Source organism: Ictidomys tridecemlineatus, chromosome 5 (genome assembly GCF_052094955.1).
Source record: "Ictidomys tridecemlineatus isolate mIctTri1 chromosome 5, mIctTri1.hap1, whole genome shotgun sequence".
Classification (NCBI taxonomy): Eukaryota; Metazoa; Chordata; class Mammalia; order Rodentia; family Sciuridae; genus Ictidomys; species Ictidomys tridecemlineatus.
In genome coordinates, this window is record NC_135481.1 from 194,063,965 (window position 1) to 194,081,170 (window position 17,206).

At 62.3% G+C, this 17,206-nt stretch overlaps 1 protein-coding gene across 1 annotated transcript in view; it reads left to right on the top strand.

Moving 5' to 3' along the window:
* The window catches only part of Ptgis (prostaglandin I2 synthase), a 32,724-nt gene that overhangs the window by 2,084 nt on the left and 13,434 nt on the right, over window positions 1–17,206 (top strand). The window contains exons 2-6 of the mRNA XM_078051955.1: window positions 7,239–7,362; window positions 8,442–8,620; window positions 9,399–9,542; window positions 12,830–12,981; window positions 16,888–17,069. Of these exons, the coding sequence (XP_077908081.1) occupies window positions 7,239–7,362; window positions 8,442–8,620; window positions 9,399–9,542; window positions 12,830–12,981; window positions 16,888–17,069 (781 nt within the window). The remainder of the gene's footprint in view (window positions 1–7,238; window positions 7,363–8,441; window positions 8,621–9,398; window positions 9,543–12,829; window positions 12,982–16,887; window positions 17,070–17,206) is intronic.

The following is a 17,206-nucleotide window of genomic DNA, read 5'->3' on the forward strand; positions in this document are numbered from 1 at the left end:
TATAGACATGCACCATTGGGTCTCAGTATGTCCATCTTTAAAATGGGGATGAAGGGGGTCTGCAGTTGTAGCTCAGCGGTAGAGCACTTGCCTTGCATTTGTGAGGCACCAGCTTCCATCCTCAGCACCACATAAAAATAAAGGTATGTGTTCACTTACAACTAAAAAAAAAATGGGGATGATGGTCGTGATAGTGGGTGGGAATGGGACCCCTGGGTGGGAAGGAATGTGGGTCCAGCTTTTCTGGGCTACGTCCTGCTGACTAGCAATCTGGGGAGCTTGCTTATCTCTGGGGCTGAAATTTATACCTCTGGGCACCTGGGAGGGCCACCAGGGGTTATTGGGGAGAAGTACAGGAACAGGTGTCACTAGCAGGTGGGGGACAACAGTGTGAACTCTGGCAAGGCCCTCAGGGGTCCCAATTTGTTTCTCAATCTCATTTGTCCTCTTTTTATCTTCCTGGTGCTGGGGATTGAACCCAGGGTGTTCCACCACTGACCTATAGCCCCAATACCCCACTTTTTTTTTTTTTTAATTTTGAGAAAGCTCTTGCCAAATTGCTCAAACTTTCCATCCTTCTGCCTCAGCCTCCTGAGTTGGTGGAATTATAGGTGCACGCCACTGTGCCCAGCTTTTCTTTTTAACTTGCCTTAAGGGGGCACTCTGTTTACCCCAGTTTTACAGAGGAGGACACTGAGTCTCAGAGAGGTCAAGCAATCCCTCAGGGTCTGCCTCGATTAAAACTCTCAGCTCTAACGACTTGTAATTCCCAGGAAAAGACGGACCCCCACTGTTCCCTCTCATCACATTGGTGGATCTGGATACTTGAAATTTGTAGAAGCATGTCACCTTGAGATCCCACAGCCACAGCAGAAAAGCCTTCAGGAAGGACAGATCCCCAGGTGTGGGAAGAAGGGGTGGGTGACGTCCATGCTGCGTCCTCAGAGGTGACCCAGTCTGGATGCAAGTAGGTAGGGCTCCCCTCTGCCTGGCCTCGCCCCTTTCTCCTGACCAAGGCGTGAGGTCACTCGTCACCTGTGCCATGCAGCTGGGCTTGAAAATGTTGTGACTTTCCCAAGGTCACAGAAATTATACTCCACAGCTAGTGAAATATGTGACTCTAGTCAGTTAGCAACTGCTTTACCTGTAAGCATTAAACAAACCACAAATGAATAAATAGATAAAATAAAACAACGGAGGAGGATCGCAAGTTCAAAGCCAGCCTCGGCAATTCAGCCAGGCCCTGAGCAACTCAGCAAGACCCTGTCTCTAAGTAAAAAATAAAAAGGGCTGGGATGTGGCTCAGTGGTTAAGTGCCCCCTGGGTTCAATCCTCAGTAGCAAAACAAACAAAAAAAAAGTTTTTCATAATTTTTTAATTACGAAAAAGTTCAACCATGCAGGAAAAAAGTACTGTAAGAACCTCCATGTCCCCTGACCCTGATTTTACAGTCACTGATATCATTTAAGAAATATAGCCGTTGGGCTGGGGCTGGGGCTCGGTGGTGGAGCGCTCGCCTAGCATGTGTGAGGCATGGGATCGGCCCTCAGCACCACATAAAAAAATAAACAAAGGTTTTGTGTCCATCCACAACTGAAAAAGAAATTCTTTAAAACAATTGTAGCTGTCATGATATTTCAACCCTGAGTGTACATCAGAAGACGATGGTAACCCTGATTTCATCGCCCTGAGAATGTGAAAAGAATTTGTAATGCCATCTAGTTCCCAGTTCAAGTTCAAACTCTCCTCTTGGCAGGACTGAGGTGCTGGGAGGCAGGATTCTTCCTTCTGGCCCATTGAGGCAGTGATCTGCCTGTGGGGACCGGAGACATCCTTCTTGCCCTTGGTACTGAGAGTGCTCCCAGAGGTGACCTGGGTCCCCCCGACTCACTCTCTTCCTCCTGGGCAGGTGTGGCTGCTGCGGGGAGCACTCCCACAGGTCCTCTGGGTGGGCAGTTGTGGGACCGGAGGCTGCAGTGGCATCCGGTGTGGGTTCCTGTGTCTCGGGGCTGATCGGACCTCTGCAGGGTGCCGAGTTCCCAGGAAGGCGTGAATCTGTGTCATCGCCACCCGCAGCAGCCAGAGGTCACCGAGGTGGTCTGAGGTGGGATTCCGCCCTGGAGGCCCTGGTGGGGTTGGGGAAACTGGAGGACTCCATGTGCAAGCCCAGGCCTCCGCCTCTTGTGCACACCAGCAGATCTGGCAGGCAGGAGCCCTCTCCAGACCTTGCCACTGTCCCCGTTGCCCCTGCTTTCAGCTCTCCTGCTGTCACTCCTTCCCACGCTGTCTTTCCTGGTGGTGACAAGTATCAGGAGAACAAAGCCAGAGCAAGAAGGCCACGTGCTTTCTCTGCACAGTGGGAGGCTGTGGGAGCCCGGAAGAGCATAAGGGGGACCCTCTGTTAATGGGACCAGAAGCCACTGGCGGCCTGGGCTGAGCCCTGGAGGAGCTCAGATTGCTCCAGTGGGTGTGTGTGTAGGGGGGAGCGGCAGCTCCTTTTTGTTCCCCATCGGGTCCTCCTGGGCCTGAGAGCCGGAGTGGACTGGGCACTGTTAGCAGCGTTGGCGCCCCTCGGCCTGGCACGGCCCTGGCCAGCCGCAGCTCCCTCCGCACCATCCAGAGCCTGCGCTGGGCGGGCCTCAACCCGCGTTGGCTCCCTCCACCCTGGAGGCAGGCCTGCTCACTGAGCACCAGCTGTGTACGTGATTCCTTCGTCTGACACATTCTGTGAGCGCCTACTGTGTGCCGCGCAGGGTTCTGAGTGCTGGAGTGCACACCGAGTCCCTGGTCCAGGCAGGGCGCCATGCCTCGGGGCCAGCACACCCAGCCCTCCCTCCCCTGGTTTTAGGTGGGGAGAGAGACCCGGGGCAGCTGGCGTGTGGGAGGGAGGGACGGCGGGTCCTCCCTGTGGGAGCTGAGGCCCCAGGAGAGGACCCCGGGGATGGTGGGGTGTCTGAACCCAAGGAGCAGGCCACCGTCTGCCGAGTGGGCATTAACCCGGGACAGGAGAGTCCAGCCTTGTGTCCCCACCCCGCTCCCTCCAGGCCTGGCAGGTCCTCAAGTCGGTGAGAGTGGCCGTGGGCGAGGCCGAGAGCGCAGGCCTTGAAATAGAGCCTCCTTCGCCCCCGGCCGCAGGCTGAGTCACCCTGGACCGCGGCCCGGGCCAGGCTGGGGGTCGGCTGGAGAGCTGAGGGGCAGGCGCCTGGGCCCCGCTTCCTGCCTTTGTCTGCGAGCTCCTGGCCCCTCTTCTGGGGAGGAGGAGGAGGAGGAGGAGGCTGCCAGAAACAACACCTGGCCCCGCTGGCCCAGCCAGGAGGGCGGGCGGCCAGGGAAGCCCCACCCGCGCGTCCCCGGGAGGCCCCCTGCCCTGCATGGGGCAGTCCCTGAAGACCCTCGGTGCCTCAGGGTCCTCACCCGCAAAGTGGGGCCGACAGCATCGAGAACGGGGCCTGGGTCAGACCTGCTGAGGGAGACCCAGCTCCTCCCCAGGCCCGGAGAGTGCGCAGCCAGCCCGGCTCCCCCCTGGGGACTGGTCGGCTCCTCAGGGCCAGAGGACACTCGCCCACCCCTGGGGCTGAGGGCCAGCGGGGCTGCCCGCGGTCAGGGCTTCTCACGGTGGCCTTAGTGGCAGCAGGGAGAGTTTGGAGAAGGCCGGGCACAGCACCTGGGGGCGCTCGGTCACCCCGGGCCCCCTGGCTTCCAGTGCCGGGCTGCTCCTGGCTCCCCTGACCCCTTGTTCCCGTCCCCCGGCACAGACCTGCAAACCGAGGCGTGGAGAAGGCACGAGTCACGCGGCCAGCGAAGGCACAGCCGGGGTCTGGGGCCAGGAACCGGTGCTGAGGTCACCCTTGTGACCACCAGGCTCTCCTGCCTCTTAGGCCAACTGCCCGCTCTGGGCCCGTCTCCCCAGACTGCCCGGGTGGCAGGGCGGGTGCCCGCGGGTCAGCAGGCTGGTCCCCAGCTGGAGAAGCTGCCGTGGCCCAGGGCTGCAAAGACCAGAGCCCGGGGAAGGGCTGGAGCCTCGCTGGCCGCCTCCTGGGCCCGCGAGGGGGACTTGGGTGGTGGGCTCCGGGCAGCGGGAGGCCGGGAGGCTGGGAGGCTGGGGTCGGACCCCATCCTGGGTCCGCTCTCTCCCAGCACTGAGGCTCACCCCTGCTGCTCCCCCTGCCCGCCCTTGGGGTTCCGGTGGGGGACAGCCAGACAGAGGGGCAGAGTCGGGGCGAGGGAGGACGGGGGGAACCTGCTGGCCTGTCCCTGGAGTGCTGCCTGCGCAGGGACCCCCTGCTCCAGAAGTTGGGGTGAGGGGTCAGGTGCTGGGCCTGCCCTCCGGGGTGGCCTCGCAGCCTCCTTCCTGTTGCCTCTCTTAAAACACAGGCTTCGCCTCCTGACTCCCACTTCCAACCCTCCACCCATCCCCACCGCACGAGGCACAGGAGCCACACTCTCCTTGGCCCTCAGGGTCCTCAAGGACATTCCCGCCATCACTGCCTGGGTCTCACCTGCACATTCCACCCCAGCTGCACCAGATCCCGCTGTCTTAAAACCCAGTGTTCCCACCCCAGGGCCTTTGCACCTGCCATTCTCTCTACCTGTAGGGCTCCTGTCACACCCTTCCTGAGTGTCCCTTCCCGTCCTTCTGGCCTTGGCTCACATGGCACCTCCCTGAGGAGGCTGTCCTTGACCACCTTCTCTGAGCTACCCCCACTGTCTCAATCACCTCTTTCTTTCTTCTTTAATAAGGCGTGATTCATGAACCACAAAATTCACCCTTTTAAAGTGTGCTTTTGACAGTGTGCGGCGCACTGGTTTCTGGTGTAGTCACGGGGTTGGACGGCCGCCACCGCCACCTAGTTCCAGACTGTTTTCAACATCCCCCACAGAACTACCTCCCCTCGGCCCTGGCCACCACCCGTCTCCTTCCCGTCTGTGGAGTCACCTGCTCTGGGCATGGGTGGCAGCTAGACGTGCGGCACGTGGCCCTCGGGTCTGGCTCCTTTCCCTCAGCGTGATGTCCAGGAGCCCTGGCGGTGACTCAGTGACTCCTTTTGTGACTGAGTAACATCCCTGGCTGGGATGTGCCACACGGGGCTCACCCGCCCGTCAGTCATGGAGGCTGGCTGGTGTCCCCTCTGACTATTGCCGGGGGACACACCACTGGTCACGCGGCAACTCGCGTTTAACCCTTTGAGCCCCGCCAGGCTGGTGTTCAGAGACGACCCGCCCTTCACATTCCAGGGAGCCTCCAACCTCGCCACATCTTTGTGGACACTCGTTCTTCTTTTAAAAAAATGCTGACAATGTCTCACCGCCGTCCTGGGGGCCTGAAGTGGCGCTTCATGGCGATCTGTTTTTCTTTTCCTTTCTTTGTTTTTCGGGGACTGAACCCAGGGGCGCTTTGCCACCAACCTTCATCTGCAGCTTTTTATCCTTCACTCGGAGGCAGGGTCTCACCAGGTTGCTCAGGGCCTCCCCAAGTTGCCGGGGCCGGACTCGAACCTGCAGCCTCCTGCCTCCGCCTCCTGACTGAAGGTGTGCACCACCTGCCCCAGCCTCATGGCGACTTTGGCACTTGTTGCTTGTGTATCCCTTGGAGAAACGCCTGCTCAGATCCGTCCTTCATTTTAGTTTTTGTTTATTTCTGGTGCTGGGCGGGACCCAGGCTTCGTGCTGGCTGGCTGGCTCTGCCGCGGGCCTCACGCCCAGCTCGTCATTGGTGATTCAGCCAGGTTGCCTTTTCACTGTGGAGCTGTCGTCAGAATCGCCGCTCTGTGGCCGACTTTTCTGTCTTGCTGTCTGTGTGTCTTCCCAAGGCCCTGCTCCCTGCTGTCCCCAGCGCCCTGCCCGGGACCTGCTTGGGGTGAATATCTCCCTGTCCCTGCAGCCTCTCAGCAGCCGGGGCCGGACTTTCCACACCCTGTTGCTCTGATAACTCCGAGACTAGGGACCTCCGTGGGGTCCACTGTGAACACTGCCCCACGATACAGTGAGGCCTGCTGTGTGATCGCGAGTGCCGTTCAGCGCAGGTTCCCTGCCGCAGAGGGGTGGAGAGGATGGGAAGCCTGTGGCCGGCCGCGAGCGGTGCGGAGTCTGGGCGGAGTAGTTGCTCGCTGCTGAAGCAAACGCTGAGCACTAGGCAGCTTCACTGGAGCCCGCCAGGAGCCCCAGGAGGGGCTGAGCCCTGCGATTGGAGATCCGAGCCCACGGGGCTCTCTGTCGGAGGCCCAGGAGGCTGAGGCTGAGGTGGCGCAGCCTCCTTGCCACTGGAAGCTCAAGGGAGGGTCTGGCGTTGGGTAGGACTAGGGACCTGCGTCCTTGCTGCTGTCAGTCAAGGTCCGCTCACGGCTCCTGGGGGCCACTCACGTTCCCGGCCCCAGGGTCCCTACCAGCCTCGAAGCCAGTGACAGACTTCCCATGTCCCCTCCCACGTGGGCTTGAGTCTCTCTGCCGGGAAGAGCCCTGTCCTTTTAAGCCCTGCCCAGCCGGTCAGGTAGGGCCACCAAGGGATGGGCCTTCCTTCAGGCCCACTGCACCAGCTGTCCCATTCAGTGTCCCCAGGGTCCCCCCTCGCACAGGGTGTGGTGGCTGAGGATGCGGACCCCACCCAGGGGCTGGCTGGCTGGCACACACGACCCCCTGCCCTGCTCCGCCAGCGCCCACGCTGGACACCTGGCCTGGCGTTGCTGCCCGAGGCGCCTCAGGTTCGCAGCTGGCGAGGGGCAGTTGGGGGCAGCAGACTGCTCTCTCTCATCCCTGTGGGCAGGGCAGGGTGTGAGCTGACCGACACCCTGGTCCGGGCTGGCTCAGAAACTCCTGCTGCTGTGGGGTGTGGAAGCTCCTCCCGCCTGCAGGGAGGTGGTCGCCTGCTGGACGCCCCGCCCCCATGTCCACCCACAGTCCACTCTGCACGGCAGCTCCACCCAAGCAGGTCATGTCGCTCCACTCAAAACTTGCATGGCTCCCACCTCCAAGAGAAAGCAGAAGTGCTCCCACACCAGATGGCTCTGGTCCTGCCCGCCCTCGGATCTCAGCACCCACTGCTGCCCCTTGCCCCCTGAGTCCAGCCATACCAGCCTCCTACTGTCCTTTGAACACGTGTGATCCAGCCACAGGGCCTTTGCACTTGCCGTTCTGGAAAGCTCTTCCAGTTACCCGAGTGCCTTCCTGACCTGCCCACTGACCTCCCCACGCTGCATTCTCCATCCCCTGCCTCACTTTACTAAGTGCTGTGGGTTCTGCAGGCGACCTGGCGAGCCTCCCCTGGACCTGGGCAGCATCCCCTGGTTGGGCCACGCCTTGGAGTTTGGGAGAGACGCGGCCAGCTTCCTCGCTAGGATGAAGGAGAAGCACGGCGACATCTTTACCGTAAGTGCCTCTGGGGGCAGGGGGGCAGTGCCTCGAACTCTGCCAGCCCCCACCTGCACCAGCGCCCCACCCCACCCTCAGTCTGTCTGTCTGTCCACTGTGCTTCCCTTACCTCCGACCCTCGGTGTCCCCCAGCCTCTTCCCACACTGAGCTGCATGGTCCTTCAGGGTCTACCACACCCCAGCGTCCATCCCGCTGCCCGTCCACTCTGCTTCCGTCTGTCCAATATCCGGCTCCGTGTCCCTCCCTCCTCTGCCTTCCCACCCACAGCTGCCCAGCACCCTCCACCCAACACCCCGCGGTGTTCCTCGCCTCCTGCCCCAGCCTCTCCCCGTACCCACAAGGTCCCTGCCTGCCTCCCAAGACTTACCTAGCATCCTCACTCCCGGCCATGTCCTCCGGCTTTCTAGCCCAGAGTCGGTTTCCACCCACCCCTGTCACCCGCCTGCACAGCTGCGCCAGCCCTGCCCACCCCTGTCCGCTCTGCGCCATCCCAGGCCTCCACCCTCCTGGGCCTCCACCTGCCCAGGCCTCTGCCGGGCCCCCTGCACGCCTCCCTCCAGCCTCCCGGACCCCGCTCATCCTTCCACCTGGTCACCGAGACGGACACACCGCCGGTCACCCCTGGGCCCCACATTATCCACACATTTAGCTTCCACCCGTCTGCTGGCTGCCCACCCCGTGGCAGTCCAGTGTGGGGTCCCTGAGCCCCCTGCACCCCTCACCCTCGCAGCTCGCCCACCGTCATCTCCCTCCCGCGGCCCCTCACGAGGTCCGTGGCCTTGCGCTGGCGACCCGCGCGCCTGGCCAAGGTGACCCTGCCGGGGCCTGCAGCGGGTGGTTAGGTCGCAGCCTTGATTTTAGAAAGCCCTGCCTTCGGCCCTGGCCCTGCCACTCGCGGCCGTGGCATCTCGGGCGCTTGGCATCCTCCCTGGGAGCCTCGGGGTGGGCACCCTGGGCTGGCGACCGTCCCTAGCTCACGGTGGCGGAGGGGAGAACGAGGTCGCGCCGCAGGGAGGCGTCGGGCGGACGCGGCACACACAGGTTTCAGTCCCAGCTGGGCTCACGGCCTCCCCAGGTGCTGGTGGGGGGCCGGCACGTGACCGTGCTCCTGGACCCCCACTCCTACGAGAGGGTGGCGTGGGAGCCGCGCTCCCGGCTGGACTTCCACGCGTACGCCGCCTTCCTCATGGAGAGGATCTTCGACGTGCAGCTCCCGCACTACAGCCCCACGGAGGAGAAGGCCCGGATGAGACCGTGAGTGGCCCGACGCCCCGGGCGCAGGCGGGGGGTGCGGGCGGCCGCAGGTGCCCGGCGCCTGGGCTTTGAGGACCACAAACCCCGGAAACTAGGCGGAGCCCGGGCCCGCGCCTGCCGTCCCTGCCGCCGCCGCCAGGTGCCGCTGCTGAGCAGGCCACGGCCGGCAGGTCCGGGTCCCCAGGAGCCTTGGACGGGGACCGCCTCCCCTCCCGGCCACCCCCACCTCATCCCGCGCAGTGTGGAGCCTGCCCCGGGAGGGGCTGAAGGCCCCCACTTCTGCCCACATTCCGGGGCTGTTCTGTCCTCCGACTCGGTCCACGTGGTGGGACCAGGTCACCAGCCCCTTCCTTTGCCTCATGTCACCCTCACTGAGGTCCCGTCTCTTAGCAGCCCTTGGTCAGGGGACACTGTAGCTGAGCAGACAGGACCCCTCACTCCAGGGTTGGCCTCTTAGTTCCTGCTCTTCCAGAGGTGGGGTTCCTTGGCCCAGCTCCAGTGCCCAGTCGGCATGGGCTGCCCAGGTGCGGCTCACAGGCCCTGCAGCCACACACAGGTTTCAGTCCCAGCTGTCACGGCTGTGTGGCCTTGGGCGTGTCCCATTCCTCTCTGTTCCCAGATGGGTACGGTGGGTGGGCGAGCGTGGACTGGGCCCCTGTGTCCAGCACTGTAAAGCACTGCTGTGGCGGGTGCCAGGCCAGCTGCCGCTGGGGCAGGATTTATGGGCGCGGGTGCCCCCCTGGGAGCCAGGCTCTCACGCTGCCCTTGCCCGGCTCAGGACGCTCGTCCACAGAGACCTGCAGGCGCTCACGGAAGCCATGTTCACCAACCTCTGCTCCGTCCTCCTGGTCGACGCCACAGAAGGGGCCAGCGGCTGGCGGGAGGTGGGCCTCCTGGACCTCTGCTACGGCTCTCTGCTCAGGTGAGCCCCGGAGCCTTGTCCTGGGTGGGGCCTGACACTCCGGATCTTTGTCCCCGTGAGCACTCTGGGCGGGGGCAGTTTGGGATGCCCCCGATGAAGGAAGGACCCTGAGTACCTGAAACTCCAAGGTCACCTGATCCAGGCTGAGCTGAAAAGCAGGCACGGCTGAGAAAGGGCCCTGCGGTCACCTGGAGAGGGGGTAGCCCAGCAAGACTCCGAGGCACCTGTCCTGTGGCTCCCACCTTCTGGGGTTTCGCAGGCTGGGAAACAGGGTGCTGGGAGCCCAGCAGGCCCTCGGCCGGGGTCAGACCTCCTAGACCCGTGAAAACGGCAGGGCCGAGCTCTGTGCTGCAGTGGTGCCCAGCGCTCTTCTGGGCTCTGGTTTACAGCAGGGACAAGACAGATGGACTCTGTATGCCAGAGTGGTGGACGTGGGGACAGAGACCCACAGAGGGTGGCAGCCCCTGGGCAGCGTCAGCCAGACTGTTGAAGGGCCTCTCTGAGGATCCAGCCGCAGAGCTGAGACCTCAGGACAGGGTACCCACTCCCGTGCCAAGGGCCTGGCAGGGGACTTGGCAAGTGGAAGGCCCAGAGGTGGGATTCCTAGGGAGCCCGGGTGGCTGGAGCAGAACTGGTTCAGGGACAAGCTGGAGAAGTCACAAAGCCGGTCTCACAGAGCTCGAGGCCAGGAAGGGCTTTGAGGTTTGCTCTCAGTAAGACAGAGTGACGTTAGGGGTTAGGCCAGGCAAGGCAGGAGCGGCTCAGGGGTTCACAGCGGCCTTGGCTGGGACTGGAGACCAGACCTCGGGTGGGGAGGGGCGGTGGTGAAGGTGGAGGTGGGAAGCGCTGGGTGTGACGGCTCCTGGGTTAAGCCTAAGGTGAAGATGCTTGTGAAAGTGCCTCGTAGCTTTCTGCTTGTGAGTTCACGCCCCGCCGTGGTCCAGTCTCCCTCCCGCCAAGCACCCGCCCCACATCAGGAGTTCTGTTCCCTTGCCTGGGAATGCTGTTCCCCACATGTCCATGTGGCTCCCTCCTCACTTCAGTCAGTCCATCTCCAGTGCCAGCTGCCCAGAGAGGCCTGTTGGACACCAGGTCATCAACATGAAGACGCCTGTCGTCCACCTGGGTCTAGTTTTTTATGAACCTGGCGCCACCTAGGGGTCGCCTGTGTACTTACGCAGGCTTTGACTGGCTGCTGGGCACCATGTTGGAACCAGGAGCCACAGAAGGGTCTTCGCTTCCGCAGCGTGAGGCCCGGTGGTCCCCTGGGCTGCTGTGCCTGGCTGTTCTTCGTCACCTATTTTGGTGGGACTGGCTCTCTGCCTTAGGGAAACAGCAGAGTCCGAAAGACAGGGACCCAGGTGCTTAGCCGAACTTTAAACCGTGACAGACCCGGGGCCAGGCGAGGTCCGCGGTGCCTGGCGAGCACCTGCTGCCTAGAAGGAGTGGCCGTGCGCTGCCCTGCCGGGTCGGCGGGCCGTGGCCGGCTCCCTTTCTAGCGGTGACTGGGAGGCCCAGGTTTTGCCCTGGTTTCTTCTGGCGTCTGAGCGCAGGTTCAGCAGGGGTTCAGGTGACCTCTGCGGACCCCACGGAGCGTCCAGGTGGAGGGCTGCCTCCTTGCAGTGTCTGCCATGAGGAAACCGGGGCCTTAATCTGCAGAGGGGCCAGGCCTGCCGTGCGTGGAGGGGAGGGGGAGCTCCCCTGGGCTGGACCGGGGGGTCGTGGGGAGGGCTGTGACCGCAGTGAGGTCCCCATCCCTGGGGGCATGGAAGCCAAGGCAGGCGGGGGGGGGGAGTGGGATCAGCAGGGGTGGGGGTGGAGTGGGGGTTGGTGGCTCGGCTCCAAATTGTGGTGACCCTTCATTCTCTCATGGTCGGGGCTCTCAGGGTTCTGTTCTGACCCTGTCCTTCTGTCCGTCTGCCCACCCACCAACGTGTCGGGCCACCCTGGGCCTGTGCTGTGCTAGTGAGGGACAGAGTGGGGACCACCCAGGTTGCTGTCAGCCCATGCCTGCTCGCCCCTGTCCCCAGCCGGGAGGACCTCTGTCCTGGGAGATCTAGGGGTGGGGTCAGGGGGTAGGGGAGTGAGGGACGGGAGGTTGGGACCTCAGTGGCGGCTCTCTGCCAAGGCCGCAGCCCTTCTCATGTGGAGAAGTGAGAACCCGCCGTTTCCCTCCCAGGACTGAGGCCAGGGCCCGGGGCTGGCACTGGGCGCCTGGGGCACTGGAAAGGGCTTGGGGGGGGCATTTCCCCTGAGGTGGCCCCACAGGTGGTGCGTTGCTGCCCGCACACCTGAGCACGTCGGCTCCCGGCCTGGTCCTTTTGCACACCTGGCTGAGCCTGGCTGACCTCCCAGGGTCCCTCAGCTCCAGCACGGGCTTCCCCCATTCCATGTCCCCTCTGCCGGGCACGACCCCTGGACACCTTTCAGGCCCCGCCCTAGCTCCGGTGCCTCCAGAGACACCCAGCAGCTCTGGGCAGGCCTCCGCTGCCCCGCAGCCCCCGGCCTTAGCCCCAGCTGCGCCCTCTGTCTGACACCTGGCCTCCCCTTGCCCTTCTCCAGAAGCCTGCCCCGACCCCCTCCTGGACAGGGTCTTCCTGTCCCCACTGGTGCCCCCATCTCACCCCTCGCCTCCCCTGCACCAGCCTCCCTACTGCTTCATCACTTGGTGGCCCTTGCTGCCCAAGAAGTCTGCCCCGGGTCCGCCCTTGGTCCACCCTTGGTCTGCCTTTGGTCCGCCCTGGGTCTGCCCTGGGTCTGCCCCGAAGCAGGTTCCTTCTTATCCCTCAGCTCCACTGGGAGCCGCCCACAGGCGCCCCTGCTGCTGCCCGCCTGTGTCCGCCTGTCGCTCCTTTACCTCATGCTGCTCTTTGCCCGTTCAGTTTTCTCTTGGGGTGGTGAGTGTGCGCCCAGGCGCTTCACCGTGAGCTGCATCCCCAACCCTTTTTGCTTTGAGACACAGCCTCGCCAAATTGCTGAGGCTGGCCTTGAACTTGAGCCTCCTGCCTCAGCCTGCTGAGTCGCTGGGGCTGCAGACACGCTCCGTGGAGCTGGCGCCCACGCCGTTTCCACTGCCTTCCTGCTTCCTCTGTCCCCCCACCGCAGCGGGAGTCCACGGGACAGGGCTCTGGTCTGTTGTGAAAGTCGGCTCTATGTCAGGAACAGGCCTGGCACACAGGAGGGAGACCAGGAGCTCCAGGGGGAATGAGTGAAGACAGTTTAGAGGCCACCAGGGGGCGAGGCCACGGGTGTCCGCAGAGGACCCTGACCTGCTTCTGTCGCCCCAGGGCCGGCTACCTGACCCTGTATGGAGTGGAGGCGTCCCCACGCACCCCGGAGAGCCAGGCCCAGGACAGAGCCCACTCGGCCGACGTCTACCACACCTTCCGCCAGCTGGACTTGATGCTCCCCAAGCTGGCGCGAGGCTCCCTGTCAGTGGGTGAGCACCCAGGGGTCCCTGTGGGTGGTGGGCAGGCAGAACGAGTCAGACGCCTGAACACCGAGGCCACACGGGAGGGGGGTGCCATGTCCTCGGGGGCGGGGAGGTCCCCACTGTGGGGTGGGGACCCCCGCGGGGCTTGGGCCGGGTGGGCTCCTGGTGGGATCTCTAGCTCAGCACTCTGGAGTGGGGCCTGGGAGTGTTCGTGTGTTCTTTTCCTTGTTTTAAGTGGCTTTTTAAGAAATTTGCAAGTAGTTCATGCTTGGTATCGAAACTCAAGCCACCAGAATGATCTGAGGGAGCAGTAAGGGTCCCCACTTTCTCCCATCCCCACCCGCTCCAGTCCTCCTCAGAGGTCAGCACCAGGACTCCCAGGAGCAGCCCTGCAGTGCCTCTCCACACAGGTGCCCGCCCCCACACACGCACATGCGCGCACACACACGCGCACACATAAACACACATAAACACACAGAGCCGTGAATTATTTTTATTGTTTTCTTTCTTTCCTTTTTTGCTCCTGGGGATTGAACCCAGGGCACTGGGCCATCAAGCCACATCCCAGCCCTTTTTGTGTTTTATTTAGAGTCAGCGACTCACTGAGTTGCTCAGGGCCTCGCGAAGCTGCCGAGGCTGGCTTTGAACTTGCAATCCTCCTGCCTCAGCCTCCCATCCACGGGAGTCACAGGCGTGTGCCACCCTCTGGCCTGTTCGCTCAGGCCTTTCCTCTCTGTCTACTGAGGTCCCATTAGCGCCCCACTTGCCCTCGGAACCAGAGTCACGCGCATCCAGCTTCGTCACTGAGGTTGTTTGTTTGCCAATCTGATGGGCAGAGGCTGGTGGCTTATTGTTTCAATTTGATTTTTGTCACAACCTTGTCAACATGCGTTAGCAAGTTAAGTCCTTCCAGTAAGACGTCAGGAAAGGGGCCTCTGACCTGCGGCATTTCCTGGCCGCAGGGACAACACTTCTTTTAGGTTTCTCTCACCGTTTTGTGAGCTGTCATCCGTGTGATCCTCTTAGACACAGCTCATTGTCTTATTGCGCCCTCCCGTCATTGCTGGAAGATTGGTATTTCAGGGCCCACTGTGCAGATCAGGAAACTGAGGCTCAGAGAGGCACTTGTCAGACCAGTTGGTGGTTGGCTGCACCAGGGCTGGACACAGGAAGGCTGCATTTCCCAGAGTGGGCGGCAGGTGGCAGTGCTGGGGGACAGTTTCTCTTGGATGAGGCCAGAAGCCTGCGTGCATTGTGGGGCCTGGGCGGCTTCCCCCATCCCTGGAACTCCATTTAGGCAGGAAGGACCAAAATATAGAATGCACATCCTTTGCTCCTGTACCCCCTCTGGGCCTACAGTTCCACAAAGTATTGTCCCATTGCCTGTGACAGCAACGGTGGAGATAACGTCCGCCGGTCGGGACAAGTTACCTGAATCCTGAGATCTTATAAGAGCAAGCTGTGCTACTGCGAAACCAGGCATAGGGTGGCCCCCAGGAGGGAGAGCCAGGGTGGTGGCCGAGGACGCCCCTTGGGATTTACCCGGGGGACTGCAGACTTGCTTTGGGCGTGCTGAGCTGGGTGGAGAGAAGCCTCTTTCCCAGCAGGCCAACTTATGTTTATTGTTATTATTTTTTTCCGTGGGCGTGTGTTAGTCCTCCTGTTAAAATACAGACACTTTAAAAGAAGATTAAATCTGGGTCTTCTCCCACCCAGGGAGTTGTGGGCAGAGGGCCGCTGAGTGGACCCCAGAGCTGAGCCCGGTGCTTCTTTCGGGAACATTGTTTTCCTGGGGCGCTTGAGGGGGCTGTTATTTGAACTTTTTTGGGGGAAGATCTTATGTCAAAGAGCCATAGATTCTGATGCAAAACTCCAGCATGTTTTAAAAGTTAAATGCAAGACTTAGGGCCTGTTGTCCCCGGGCTCTCTGGACTGGGTCATGCGGACCTCCAGGGCCCAGAGGGTTTCCAAGGAGAAACCTGAGAGGACAACCTGGGTCCTCATTTTATGACAGGGACATGGAGATGGGCGGGGCCTCAGCCAGGCCCACACAGCTGGGAGTCTGTGCCTGGTGCTCCCAGGTCCCAGGCCCCCTGTGGGCGAAGGTGGCAGTGGTCCGTGTTGCTTGTGAGTCACTGTAAAGCGGTGTCTGCAGCAGGTGCAGATCGCAGCCTGGCTGGGCCTCGGGGTGCGGGCCTTTCTCAAGCCAACTTTCTCTGCCTCCCTGTTTTGCCATCCCCTGGGTGACACCGTGAGCACCGGCTGAGGTGGTGTCCACATTTCCTGTGTCTCCGAGTCACCTGCTGAGATCCCTGGACGTCGAGGCCGGGCCCCGGTGATTCTGACACCACAGGCCTGGGGTGGGACCTGAGTGATTCTTTAAAGTACCCAAAAAGTCGGGGAGCAGGAAAGTAGCGCGTTTCCGGTGAGCCTGGGGCCCCGGGGCTTCCACAGGAAAGCGCTGCGCCGTCCGCGGTGTGTGCGGATTTGAGGGAAGACACTGGGCCTGCTGTTGGAAAATGCAGCCAAAACACTGAAGCAAACAAAAGGTCTAGGTCCCCCCCCCCCCCCGTTTTCCCTGCTTGCGAACCCCCCAGACAGCAGGGCCCGGGGGGAAGCTGGGGAGGGTGGGTGCACGGGAAACAGCCCCTGGTTCAGATGCTCAGGGAGAAAGCTCCAGCACTTTGAAACGTCCCGGCAACGCTTTCCCTTGGTGGGTTTGGAGGAAACCAAAGTTGATATTCGTGACACGGAGTGACGTGTGGCTTGGCGACAGGAGGTATTCTGAGAAAGGCGCCATTAGGCGATGGTGCCTTGCACAACCAGGGTGTGAAGAACGCAGACCAAGAGCCAGGACCTCCCTGGGAGGTGATTGGACGGGACGCTGTCCTGGACATGGCCTCGCTGACTGTGGCCCTGTCGGGCAGGCATGGCTCTGTAGCCCAGCCCAGGATGGCCCGTAGCCCGCCGACCCCGCGGAGGGGGTCACCCCAGGTGGGTCCTCGCGTGCTGCAGCTGGCTCGCGCCTGGGCCCTCTTGTACTGAAGACCTGTGTTTGTTTCCACTGTCTTGTGGCTTTTCCCGTGTAAACACGCCACTGTTGATTTTCCGTCCCATTGCAGGGTGTGCTGGGGCAGGGTTGACCACCAGAGATGCTTTGTGGCCTGCACAGTGACCGGCCGTCTTACCTAGAGGCTGACCTTAGAAATGCTAGAAGCGGCTGTGGTGTGGCTCAGGGAGAGCACGTGCCTGGCGTGCAGGCCGGGGCTGGATCCCCAGCTCGGCACAACTCCTGTCACCAGAAGGTTCCACACCGACTCCTGGGTTTTCAGCTGCTGTGGGGAACAGGCCCGAGGCCCACGCTGGAGCCATGGCCTGGCTCCAGCTCCCGGGCTCCTTCTGGGCCTCCCCCCAGCGGACTTTCCCTGGAGCTGTGGAGCTGGGAACCCGGTCAGTGCGTCCCCTCCCCAGGCAGTGTGGCCCTGCGGTCCTGCTCTGGGGGGTCCCGGGAGGGGCGCAGGCCGCTGCGTCTTCAGTGGCTGGGGGGGGACGTGAAGAGTCACCTTTCTGTTAAGACCATTTGTTGAGCCTCTGGTGCGAATGCTAGACTCGGGCCTTGGGAAAGGTGGGGTGATAGGGTATTCTCCGCTCTGGGGACACAGGTGACTAAAGCAGGGTCCCCCCTGCCGCAGGCAGAGCCCCTGTCCTTTCCGTGGAGCCGAGGTGGACAGTGAGCAGGCCGCCCTGGACGGGCCTCCCCTTGGCTTCCAGCCACAGCCTCGCTCCCTGCAGAACTTCCTACCTCCAGGGAGTGAGGCCCAGGAGACCCACAGCCTGTGGGAGGCCAGGGCTGGCCGGCCCCTGGTCAGGGGTGGACCTGTAGCCCTGGTCTTCTGTGCTCTGTCCCCACAGGGGATAAGGACCGTGTGTGCAGCGTCAAAGCCCACCTGTGGAAGCTGCTGTCCCCTGTTAGGCTGGCCACGCGGGCCCAGCGGAGCAGCTGGCTGGAGAGCTACCTGCGGCACCTGGAGGAGCTGGGGGCGTCGGAGGAGATGCAGGCGCGGGCCCTGGTGCTGCAGCTGTGGGCCACACAGGTGGGCAGGCGTGCGCGGGGACAGGCGTGGGCTTGTGTGGCGAAAGCTTGTGCGTGTGCAGGTGGGCAGGCACGGTGTGGCTGTGGGTGTGTGCCGTGAGCACTTGTGGTCGGTGCACGCCTGGTGCACACACACCC